Source organism: Zootoca vivipara, chromosome 17 (assembly GCF_963506605.1).
Source record: "Zootoca vivipara chromosome 17, rZooViv1.1, whole genome shotgun sequence".
Classification (NCBI taxonomy): domain Eukaryota; kingdom Metazoa; phylum Chordata; class Lepidosauria; order Squamata; family Lacertidae; genus Zootoca; species Zootoca vivipara.
In genome coordinates, this window is record NC_083292.1 from 26,658,125 (window position 1) to 26,670,153 (window position 12,029).

Here is a 12,029-nt window from a genome sequence, read left to right on the forward strand (position 1 = left end):
CATTTTGTTTTTGTGAGTGGTACACTCTCTCTCTCTCTCAATAGACAACACTGCTTTTAAAAAAAGTATTCCATACCCCGTCAAAATATCATCACAAAGCCGGAACAGTTTGGTTTTAGACCGCACTCACCTTCATGGGCGCAGAAAGCTTGCTTGGGTCATCCAGCTGGAAGCCTGTGAGGATGGTCACCATCCCACTGGAGTCATCTTCACTGCCCCCTTGAGAGGTTGTCAGCTGTTTGCAACTATCCAGTATCTTATAGAGGTTCCTGTTATATTAGTATTGAGGCAAAAGAGAGAAAACAGTGCCACCATTTGGCTTAGTAAAAACAGCTCTCTGCTTGTGAATGCAGCTTTGCTTAAAAATTGATGCAGGTTGAAGCAAATGCTTACCAAGCATCTAGATCTTGCCTCTTCAGTTTATGCCTCTCAAAGCTTTTCCCAACTTCTTTCTGGCAGCGGATGTACCTGGGAGACAGAAGATCACACATTGGGTGGATGTGCGCATGAGTGCAATGCTGATCAGGCTACTTCTGCAGCACAGCTGAAACTGCCAAAGTAATTTGCAGCACATTTATGCATATTTATCCCAATAACCCTGCTAAGCAGTGTCTGTGTTTTGCAGGTGAGAGAAGCCAGGTGATTTGCTCAATGACCAAGAACAAGCTGAGAGAGAACTTGAACCCAGCTCCCCCAAAAGCTTCATCAAAGTTAAAAGGCTCCCACTGGCAGTGGTGGCCCCACAGTTGTGGGATCCGTCCTTGGAGAACTCTGCTTGAACCCCTTGCTTGAGACCCTACAATATCTTGTACTGGTTCTCCTGCAGGTCCCTCTACTGCTATTTTATCAGAAGCTGTTTTTTTTACTGTATGGTGTTTATTCCACTGTTGTACTGCATTTAAGTTTTATGGTAAGCTGACTTACAAAGACTTGACCTAAAGGGTGGAGCAGAAATCAAAGGAAACAAAATAAATATTTATTATTATTAAAAACAAAGTTCAAATGCCTGCACACCTATACTGGGAAAGGGATGGAAATGCAATTCACATTCGGGGGCAGGACCCAAACAGCTGTTTTACGTATGAGAACTGCAGCCTGATCACGGTGTATGTGTAAAATACAACCTAACGAGACATCCCAATAGAGGCTGCTTCTTAAACAATGTTCTTCATTACCTGTTCCAATGTACAATGAAAAGGAATACCTGTTTCCCTTTTTAAATTCTGCCTCTAAATAGCGGATGCTGTCACGAGCTCCCGCATTCTCTTTCTTCAGGAAGTCTAAGCCATCAATTACTAAGGATCGAAGAAAAAACAAGGTGGTTACATCTTCTGCTTCCCTTAAGGCAGTGGTTCCCAACTTTTTCTGGTCACTGCCCCCTTGGTTCCACAAGTTCATACCCAGTGCCCACTACCCTATAAAAAGCATTGTTCAGAACAGCAGTTTGCACAACCTGCTAAGAAACACACAGTAAATAGTTAACAACCGCACACTTATTAAAGCTCCAATTAAAACTGGTTAGTTTAATTAAGTCAAGTAGATGAACCTGCACTGGTGATACAGCTGCCCACCTGCCTCTTAGCACACACCCCGGTAATCCCACTGCTCACTCACTCACCCCCCCCCCCGGGCAATCAACCCTTTCACTACCTGGCAACAGCAGTTGTCCTGCTCAGGATACCAGCCCTGTGGCGGGAGGGGCCACTTACCTGTCCGTGGGATGATCACAATAAACCTTCCACTGGCAGCCAGCTGCCTGATGGTGCAGAGGTGCTGGCAGAGAGCCTGGGTGTCGGGGACCAGGTAGGGGGACATCACACACTGTGCTTTGGGCTGCTGGAGGCTCCCTTCCAGCTGCGACACCTCCAGCTGGGGAAAGAGAGAAGAAAGCAGGAGCCTTTAGGGAAGAAGCTCTGAGCAAAAACACCAAATCCGTTAAGGAGTGTTCTCAGTGGCCCACCCTGTGTTGTCAGATGACCAGTCCGTCCAGCAGAGTACAAAAGGTTTTATGTAGCAGGGTGCAGGTTCAACCCTACACAACTCCAGATAGCGAAGCTGGGAAAAAGACTCTTCTCTGCTAGAGACTCTGAAAAGGACATGACTGTACTGGGATTTGTATGGTTTGACTCAGTTTGTGGCAAGATTTCACAGAACTGGCTCCAGCAAGAATCCAGTGTCTCAGGCAGGAAATATTTCTCAACACAAACTGCTCAAGATCATCTTTTAACAGGATAAATCAGGGACTGAACGATGTGTATTAAGCATATGCTCTGGCCCTTCCTCTCCCTCCATGGTCCATGCACAGTCCATCATCGTACCTGCAGCCGAAGCTGAGCCATGTCTCTCATGAGCCTGTTCCGGCGAGCTTCCTCAGCAGCCTAGGGGGGAGAGCAAAGGGAACGATGCACGTCAAACTGCCTTTGCACCTATGGTTCCATTCCAGAACTCTGGAATGGTTCCTCCACTTCATTTCGCTATCCATGGCAGCCTAAAACCAGGGTGGTGAGATGGTTAGGGGGTGTTGGGATTATGACCTGGGTTCAAATTCCCACTCGGCCATGGTGCTCACTGAGTGGATCTTGGGCCAGTCACTGCCTCCCAGCCTAACCTACCTCACAGGGATTGTTTTGAGGATAAAATAGGGAGCAGGGGGAGAACCCCGTACAGCCCCTTGAGCTCCTTGGAGGTGGTGGCATATAAATATAAGAAATAAATATATTGTAAGGTCACAAAAGCCTAAATATGCAATACAATATAAACAGTATAAAATTGCACACTCTGAATACTCTCCCTAGATATCCCTCCCTAGTTGAAATTTAGACTGCAAAGAGTCTAAAGGACTCCTCTTTTTTGCTGATAGCCACAGAAATAACACTGTCAAGTATTTTCACACTTTCCCTAGACATTTGTTTTTATGGGAAAAGAAAGTGCTAAGCGGAGGACTAGAAACTTGGCTAGTACAAGTCTTTTTCTCGGCCACTCACTTCCACATCGCCCCTGAAACTTTCATCAGATGCTTCCCATGCATTTTCTGATATTTTTTCAGGCTTCACTGGTGGCAGAAACTCACATATGGAAGAGAAGAGTCTCAAAATGGGAAGTTGTGCAATGCACAGGCATGTGACAAGGCAGGGAATGCAAGAGGGGGTCCCTGTATGGCCATCAAGCCTTACTCTTCACTGGAGTATGTTTGTTCTGACCCACGATTCCCCCCAGCCCACCCTGGAAAAGCTCACCATGCGGAACTGGGCCTGGGCCTGCTGGAGCAAGCCGTCCTGCTCCGACTGAGCGATGCTGATGAAGATCCCAACCTCCGGGTTGAACTGCAGGATGCTGCCTTGCAGGTGGGTGATGAAGTGTCCAAAACTCCGGATGCAACAGATGCGAACCACGGACTGTAATGAAGAAAGAGGAGGACCCGGTGGGTGGGAAGGGCAGGGAGCGCATCCACTTGAGGCTGAGATGGGAGCTCACACACACTAAAGCAAAGCAAAAGCTCCCCTCCTGAAACCTGCACAGCTACAGGAACAGCTGGGACTTGGGAGGGCAAAGGATAGGCCAAGCTGGCTGACCTCTCGCTGCAAAGGATCAAAGGGAACGTTCAGCCCTGTTCCCTGCAAAGGGCTCCTAGGCCAGAAGGATCAAACCCCACCCAGCGACACCTGCTGATTGACAGGTGGGTGTGGTTTTGGAAAATAGCCTCACACACCAAACTGGGCCCCTTTGGTGGGACAGGACTGGCCTGCGAGCTAGAGGTTCCCCACCCCTGAAATAGTGGAGCAAAGGTTCTACTTGCCCTCACGCTCCTTGCTTCCCCCCAGTCCAGAAGCCTCCCATGACTTCTGAAAACCAGCACCAAAGCCAGCCTCTTACCTCCTCCACTTCTGCAAGGAGAGGCCTGTCTTGCTCGAAGTTGAACCTCTTGTGTGCGTTCTTCAGCGGGGGAAGGTTGCGGAGGGCCATGTCCTCTGGGAGCAGCAGGCAGGCAGGCAAGTCTGGCAGCTCACACCCAGGCAGCATGCTCTTCACCTCGTTGCAGAGGAACAGCCCTGCGCATCAGCAGTGGGGAGGGGAGGGGACAGAACGGCAGCTTGATATTTCTGGGTCACAGGGGCAGAAGGGCGAACTAGAAAGCCACACAAAACACTAGTCCTCAAGGGCACGTCTAGTCTAAAACTGGGACTTCCACAACTTCCCGTGGTGCCAGCTCCGACTCTGCCACATACGGAAGTCGGCAGGAAGCCCAAAGGGGGAAGATGCTCCCGGCCTGGGATGCTTGTGTCTCCTTGGCAGAATCGGGCTGCAGCTCAGTGGAAGACCAAATGCTCTGCATGTAGGAGGTTTCCCAGCTCGACCCCCAGAATCTCCTCCAGGTAGTGATGGGAAACAAACACACACACAGAGGCTGTTGCCAGGCAAGGTAGACAGCATTAGGTTAGATGAGTAACTTGACTCTGTGTAAAGTGGCTCGTTACATTTCCATATCATGACCAGCTCTGACAGTAAGTGCTATTCAATGGTGGAACGGACAGCCTTGGGAGCTGGTGGACTCTCCATCATTGAAGGTTTTTGAACAGAGGTTGGGGGTGGGGGCATCTGCCAGGGACTCTGCACCTGTTATTTGTGCATTGAAGGACGCTGAGTTAGATACCCCTTGAGATCCCTTCCAACTCTACGATTCTGATTCTTTTCATGAGGCATACAGAAGACCTCAGCAGAAGCTTCCCTCTCTGAGTCCAGACAAGCCACCATCAGGTAAGCAAGTGTGGCCTTGAAGATGGAACTGGGGGAAGCTGCTCCCACAGAAAGAGGCTTTGTGTTTACTCCATTGCATAGCATACGAGCTTGGTAGACTTCTCATGTTCTTCTGGAACTAAGCAATGGAATTCCAGAAGAACGTAAGAAGTCTACCAAGCTCAGGTATTGTCTATGCAGATTGGGACAGTAGGCCTCCAAGGGTTTCCAACAAGCGACATTCCATGGCTCACCAAGAGATGGTGGAGACTGCAAACTGAAGGTTCCAGGTTCAAAGAAGTCGCTCTGTGTGACTAGACTTCCCACCATCTCTCCCCATTTAAAAACAGCAGGAAAACTAGGTGTCAAGCAGGAAAAAGACCCAGGAAACTAGCAAGAGTGCCTGAACTGCACATGAAGTTGAAGTTCGAGTGTTGGGGATGGGGGGACATAAGAAAAGGAAATTTCTTCTGAAAGTTACCTGAGTCCTGAAGGTCTCCAGCTGAAGGAAGCAGGTTCAGAAGGACAGAAAGTCTGTTCCATAAACTCTGAGAACTCTGGAGGAGGGGGAAAGCACCACAAACAAATGCAAGCATGTGGTGAATATTAGGACTTGGGCCAGAGATCCAGGTTCAAGCCCTTGCTCAGACTGGCCAGCTGCTACCACCTCCCAGCCTAACCTACCACACAAAGTCAGCGCAAGGATAAAATGGGATGCCCATTTTACTACAGCTGAGAGCAGGGGGCCCATGAAGGTCTGCCCTTGAAATAAAGTGCAAGAGGGTGTGTGTGTGTGTGTAGATTTAAGGTAGCAATGGGGCAAGAATAGGGCACTGAAACACTCAACCTCTCCCACCCACCCACAATCCCTTTCTTCCCCAGCTTGGCTTTGATGGTGGAATAGAGCTCAGCTGGGAGAAAATTACCTGGGAGGGAAGGGTTCACAGCTTCCCTTGCTACTTTAAATCACAAGGGTTACATGAAGTGTGTATTTGAAGGCATGGGTCTGTCACCCTCACATTAGTTTGAGGACTACTTGAAATCCCATCCTTTTCCCTACGATTTATCTGATAAATATCAGAACTGTAGGTCATTTACACCTCCAGCGCCCCCTTGCCTCTTAGCGTGCCTGTGCATGCGCGCACATACACACACACCCCAGTAATCCCGCCGCCCCACAACTGCAATGGTTGAGTGAACAAGATAGAGGCTCATTCACCAGCCCAGAGGGTAAGCTGAAGAAGTCATGTGAGTGGGATTCTTCCCCCATTACCCTTCCCTACCTGTGCACACATGATGATGAGATCAGTGTTGGTTCTCAGCCAGTCTAGAAATACTTTGACAGTCGGCAGCAACCCCTCGTTGGTGATGATCTCCAGCTTCTCCTGGAGAGAACGCTCGTTCCTGCAGGATTTACTGCTAGAGACGCTCTCTTCCGACTCAGAAACATCGTCTTGGACAAGACAAACGGATTGTTAAAATTAAAAACAAGGAACTTAGATAATTAAACAAGGACTGCAGACTGGAAAATGCAATTCCCCTCCAGAGGTGATGAAAAGCAGTAGCTGGCACCTTCACAGAAAAGAAAATCACTCCCTACGAGTAGGGATGGTGGAGGAGATTTAGTACACAATTTAGTACACCACCTGCCTCAACTTCCTTTCTGCCACGCTTCTCAAAAGTTGCTTTGCTCCCGAGGGCCCAAAAGAAAAGGGAGAGTAGAAAACTTCTCCTTCAGAGTAGTCTGCTCTTGGATCAGATTGGTGTGGGGACAAGGCATTTTCAGCGGTGCCACAATTTCTATGGAAGAAGAGGCTGCCAGATCAGGCCAATGGCCTATCAAATCCAGCATTCTGTTCTCATAGCAGCCAAGCTGACTTTAAATGTGCCGGGAAGACTACCTTGTTCTACAAGGCTTTGTCTCTGCAGACTCCAGAGGGCACCAGGCAGGCTACTCCTGGACTGGCAATAGCTCTCCAAGAGTCAGGCAAAAGTCAATCCAAGGAAGCCAGTACTGAGCCAAACAGTACTGCTGTTTCCTTAGCTGGTGAGGGAGGAAGACGTTTCCAAATCACACCATTATAAAGCTGCACTTGGATTATTAATTTTAAAAGACACGGGAAGCGCCTCTTTCCAATCAGCAAAAACCCACACAAATACTCAGCACCCCACACTCATATTTAACATCTACCAGCGTCTTCCCAATGACTGTTCAGTGACTGCTATAGATTCCCCATTATTCCTTACACCTCCCCACAACTTACCATTTAGTATTACCATATAGAAATGATCAGAAGCCATATAAGAGTCCTCATTGGTTTGGAACACAGAATGAACCAAGGGGCCTTCAGATTGTCTAATTGGGACTTCCACACACAAACTATCAGTTCTTTCATTTATAACCTTTTATGTTTGCAGTTTCCTTAGCAGCAAACACAGCCTTGTGCTTAAAATGGTTAGATGAATCAACCTTACTGAACCGGCTTACTTAAAGGTTGCCTAAGCTTCAAGTATTTTTGACCTGCTTTTGCCTGTACTTTCAGGATGACTTCAGTAATTCTCACGGATATGTAAAGTCGCACATCTCTCTCTCTCTCTCTCTCTCTCTCTCTCTCTCTCTCTCTCTCTCTCTCTCTCTCTCTCTCTCTCTCTCTCTCACACACACACACACACACACACACACACACACACACACACATGCACATACTCACATGCACCCATCACACTGCCCCCATCTGCAGTATAAATTTAAAGCAGCACCATACCACTTAAGAGTCATGGCTTCCCACAAAGAATCTTGGGAAATGAGGTTTGTTAAAGGTGCTAAGAGTTGTTAGGAGACCCCTATTCCCTTCACAAAGTTACAAGTCCCAGAGCAGTTTAACAATCAATCCTTTTTCCCAGGGAACTCTGGGAATTGCAGCTCTGTGAGGAGGAAAAGGGACCTCCAATTAACTCTTAGCATCCTTAACACATTACACTTCTGGGGATTCTTAGGAGGAATAATCCACGACTGTGATATGCTGCTGCTTTGAATGTATAGTGCAGATGGGGACACAATGTCAAAGGTTAGAAGACAGGTTTGTCACCTCACTTTAAGACAGCAATGTTTTGGGGGCGCATGGCTAATGTTGGCCTGGAAAAGGATATCAAAGGAGTTCTCATCTTGCCCCCTTCCCAACTTACACCTCTTGGTTGGCAACTGGGATCTGTGTCAGCCACATCTCGCCCACAAATCACCCTCCACAAAATCCCAAGGTCTTTCCGCCCCACTTCTGCTCACACACCCTTTTCTCCATTCATGAAAGGGATCTCCTTTCCAATCTAGCGTGCATCTCTCTCTCTTTCTCTCTCTCTCACCTTGCTCAGTCATTTTGGACTTCTCCACGTCCCCATTGACACATGGCTTGCTGTCTGTCGCCTCTTTTGGGGCAGGCAGCTCACAGTTTGGTTTGAGGAGGACGTTGCTGAAAGTGGGGGCCAGTCGGAAGCAGCGCTTGGTCTGGAAGAGCTGCGTGGACATGGCCTGGAGGTTGCTGGCTATACTGGCATCGCTGGCGCCCAGCAAGCCTGGCCCGTTGGCCACAGGAGGCTCCAGCGGGGGCTCAGTCTTGGCAATGCCAGGGCTTTTCAAGTCCACCAGCCTGCCAACATCCCCTTCTGCAGAGTCCAAAGCCTCTGGGGCGCCGTTCTTCATGCCCTTGGCTTGGCTGCCCCCCTCGGCGTCTGGCTCGTCCTCCATGTCTTCCAGGTCCGAGCGTGACTCCTGGCTGTTCATGTCGGAGTCTGTCTCCACGTCAAAAGCTGCCTCGGCCTCTTCATCGCTCTTCTCCGAGCCGCTCTCTGAGCCGTCACTCCCTTTGGTGGAATCTGGGCTGGAGTCGGAGTCGAAGCCCTCGCTCAGGTCGCTCTCGTCCACCTTCTGAACGTGACGGCGGCGGCGCAGGCAGGAGAGGCGTGAGTATTTCTTGCCCTTCTTGCTCTCGCTCTTCCGCTGCTCCTCGCTGGGTCGGTGGTTGGCCAGGTCCCCTTCGGCTTCTCTCTCAATGGAGTTCAAGGATTCCCGGGCCTCCAGATCCTCTGCAAAATAGCAGCCGAACACACATTTTTGGAAACTCTTAAGATACGCAAACCAGCTTGACTACTGTTTTGTTGCAACACCTGCCACAAATACTTTATACCAGTGGTTCCTGAAGTTGACACCCCTGGGGGTGGTGGGATTACCTAGGAGGAGGGGGCTAAGGAGCAAGAGATGGAAGGGGGTGCTGGAGGTGTGAATGACTGTGTCAGATTTTTGGGAAGCTGGTCTCACTAGATCAGGCAGCCCTCCAGATGTTTTGGCCTACAACTCCCATGATCCCTAGCTAACAGGACCAGTGGTCGGGGAAGATGGGAATTGTAGTCCAAAACATCTGGAGGGCCGAAGTTTGGGGATGCCTGCACTAGATCAAGTTCATGCATTTTGTTGAATTAATTAAACTAAATAGTTTGACAACCTTGGTCAACGGATTGGCTCCCACACAAATCAGCTCCCGAACGCCACAAACTAGGAAGTGAGTGCTCTGGTTTGAGAATGTTTTTCGCAAGCCGAATGTCCAACACGGCTTCCGATTGAGTGCAGGAAGCTCCTGCAGCCAACCGGAAGCCGTGCCTTGGTTTTCCAACGGTTCTGGAAGTCAAACAGACGTCCAGAAAGAGATTAAATTCGACAACCAAGGTACCACAGTGTTGTGTTATTATCTTCATTCAGTGAAGCTGAATGGTGGGAGATTCATGGCAGGCAAAAGGAAGGACTTCTGCATACAGAACGTAAGTCAAACTAAGGTATTCCCTCCCACAAGATCTAGTGATGATGCCCAACTTGGATGGCTTAAAAAGGGATTTCAACAAATTCATGAAGGAGACTGGCTTTGATTACTATCTTCTGTTGGGGTTGGGTCCTGTTTCCCTGCTTCCTACAGGTATTTGGCTGGCCACTCTGCAAACAAGATGCTGAGCCAGACAGGCCTTTGGTCTGATCCAGCAGGGCTGTTTTCAAGTTCTTACAGACTGTCCCCCAAAGAACTTCCGTTTCCCAGGATCCCCTAGGAAAAGTAAATAACTGTTAACCAGTTTATTTTCACCACTGCCTGCCTTGTCACAAGAGGAGAATGCAGCGTGGAAGATGGAAGGCAAGGATCTTAACAGAATGGGCAAACTTAACCCTTCTTGCAGCCCTCACCTGTGCCATCATTCCGGAAGGCTGGAACTGGATTCTCGCCTTCTTCCAGCTCTGCTTGCAGGCGAATATTGACGTGGTTGATGAGGTGTGAAAAGAGGGCCAGTGTGAATGCAATGGCTGCACTATACTGCTTGGAGCCTGTAAGGAGAGAGATGAGGCAGCATCAGTGTCAAGGGGAGCTGGCAACTGAATGGGAAAAACAGTGCCTGTAACGTCTGTGGGGGAGCAAACTCCATAATTATGCATTTACCTTTATTCAACTGCAGGCACCCAAATGCCTTTGGGCTTCTTTATGCGATCAAAGTTAAAATTCTTGTCAACTCACTCTTTTTCAGAGATTTAAAAATCCTTTCTGCAACAAAACTAAGAACTCCATTCAGCCACTTGCATATATCATGTGCCCCCTTCCACAGGAGGGTCCAGAGGGTGGCAACGTGAGATCAGGCCTTTTCAGTGTTGGCTCCCTGTTTGTGAAATGCTCTGCCTGGGAAGGCTCACTTGGTGTCATCATTACATAGGCTTCAGTCGCCAGGCAAAAACACTCCTTTTTAACCAGCCCTTTGGCTTTGAACTATCTATGGCCTTTTAGAGCGAGTGGGGTGTTTTCAGATATGATCCCATCCTAGTTTTAAAGTATGTGGGTTTTTTGCAAGTTGCTTCAAATTGCTATGGGAAAAAAGCAACTAACAAATTTAATAAATGCTAATGCTAATGATGGGACCCAGGTGGCACTGTGGTTAAACCACTGAGCCTAGGGCTTGCTGATCAGAAGGTCAGCGGTTCGAATCGCTGTGACGGGGTGAGCTCCCGTTGCTTGGTCCCAGCTCCTGCCAACCTAGCAGTTCGAAAGCACGTCAAAATGCAAGTAGATAAATAGGAACCGCTACAGCGGGAAGGTGAACGGCATTTCCATGTGCTGCTCTGGTTTGCCAGAAGCGGCTTTGTCATGCTGGCCACATGACCTGGAAGCTGTACGCCGGCTCCCTCGGCCAATAATGCGAGATGAGCGCGCAACCCCAGAGTCGGTCACGACTGGACCTAATGGTCAGGGGTCCCTTTACCTTTACCTTTAATGCTAATGATGATATGCTAAATATCCAGACTCTTTGAGTCTATGAACCCTATGATTCTATGAAAATACAAATTTAAAGTGAAATGAAATGCAAATGCTTCGATCCTAGATTTACTCTGTGAGCATCTGAGCCCAGGAGTCAATGACTGTGTTTTATGAAGTGGATGCTGAACCACCTCATCTTTGCTGCTGTTCTGGAAACAGGAAGAGTTTGAGAGATGCTAGCTCAGTTCAACCAATCATATTATAAGGAGAGGCCGACAGGGCAGCTTACAACTTGCACACCAAGCCTGCAAGAGGAGGACACACCACACACAGCCATGCTGCTCACCTGCCCTCTTGAGGCTGTGGACGCTCATCAGACAGACAATGACCATCCGGAAGATGAGGAGATCTGGCAGGAAGGAGTAGCCATTCTCGCACTCCTCTTCGTCGTCGTTGGCAGAGCTCGTGTTGGGCGAAGAGGGCAAGTAGAAGAGGCAGAGGTTGAAATCTTCCAGTACCGACTGGCAGAGAGACGTCAGCTCAGAGTCTGCAGAACTGAGAGGTGGGTGACAGGGAGAGATGAGCCACAGAGGATTGTCCCACAGCAAACAGTTGGAATCCTCTCCAAACCCTAGGGAACCACAGTGGTTATGCAACCCCCTTAACAAGCTATCTTAGAGTACTCATCTGCAGAGGCTGAGCCAACGAGTAGGTAACTAAGAACCAGGCAACCCCGATACTTGATCTGAGGGCACATTCTCCCCAAGGTGCTTTAGACTCACCTGACAAATTAGGAACTTAAGAAGCTCCCTCATATGAAGTTGGATCACTGGTCAATCTAGGTCAGTACACTGACTGGCAGTGGCTCTCCAGGGTTTCAGGCAGAAAGCCTTTCCCAACCCTACTTGGGATTGAACCCAGAACGTTTGGCATGCAAAGCAGATGCTCTATCACTGAGCTATGGCTATTCTCAAGGGCCAAGGGTGATGCATCCTCCCTAGGGGTGTGAGACTCTCA

At 48.9% G+C, this 12,029-nt stretch overlaps 1 protein-coding gene across 1 annotated transcript in view; it reads right to left on the minus strand.

Annotated features, from left to right (window-relative positions):
* Positions 1-12,029, minus strand: part of SMG5 (SMG5 nonsense mediated mRNA decay factor) — a 33,064-nt gene that overhangs the window by 4,867 nt on the left and 16,168 nt on the right. Inside the window, exons 10-21 of the mRNA XM_035097785.2 lie at positions 11,359-11,567; positions 9,956-10,093; positions 8,095-8,814; positions 6,018-6,187; positions 5,216-5,291; positions 3,874-4,049; positions 3,237-3,395; positions 2,319-2,378; positions 1,710-1,869; positions 1,205-1,295; positions 394-468; positions 131-269 (exon numbers count right to left, since the gene is read on the minus strand). Of these exons, the coding sequence (XP_034953676.2) occupies positions 131-269; positions 394-468; positions 1,205-1,295; positions 1,710-1,869; positions 2,319-2,378; positions 3,237-3,395; positions 3,874-4,049; positions 5,216-5,291; positions 6,018-6,187; positions 8,095-8,814; positions 9,956-10,093; positions 11,359-11,567 (2,173 nt within the window). The remainder of the gene's footprint in view (positions 1-130; positions 270-393; positions 469-1,204; positions 1,296-1,709; positions 1,870-2,318; positions 2,379-3,236; positions 3,396-3,873; positions 4,050-5,215; positions 5,292-6,017; positions 6,188-8,094; positions 8,815-9,955; positions 10,094-11,358; positions 11,568-12,029) is intronic.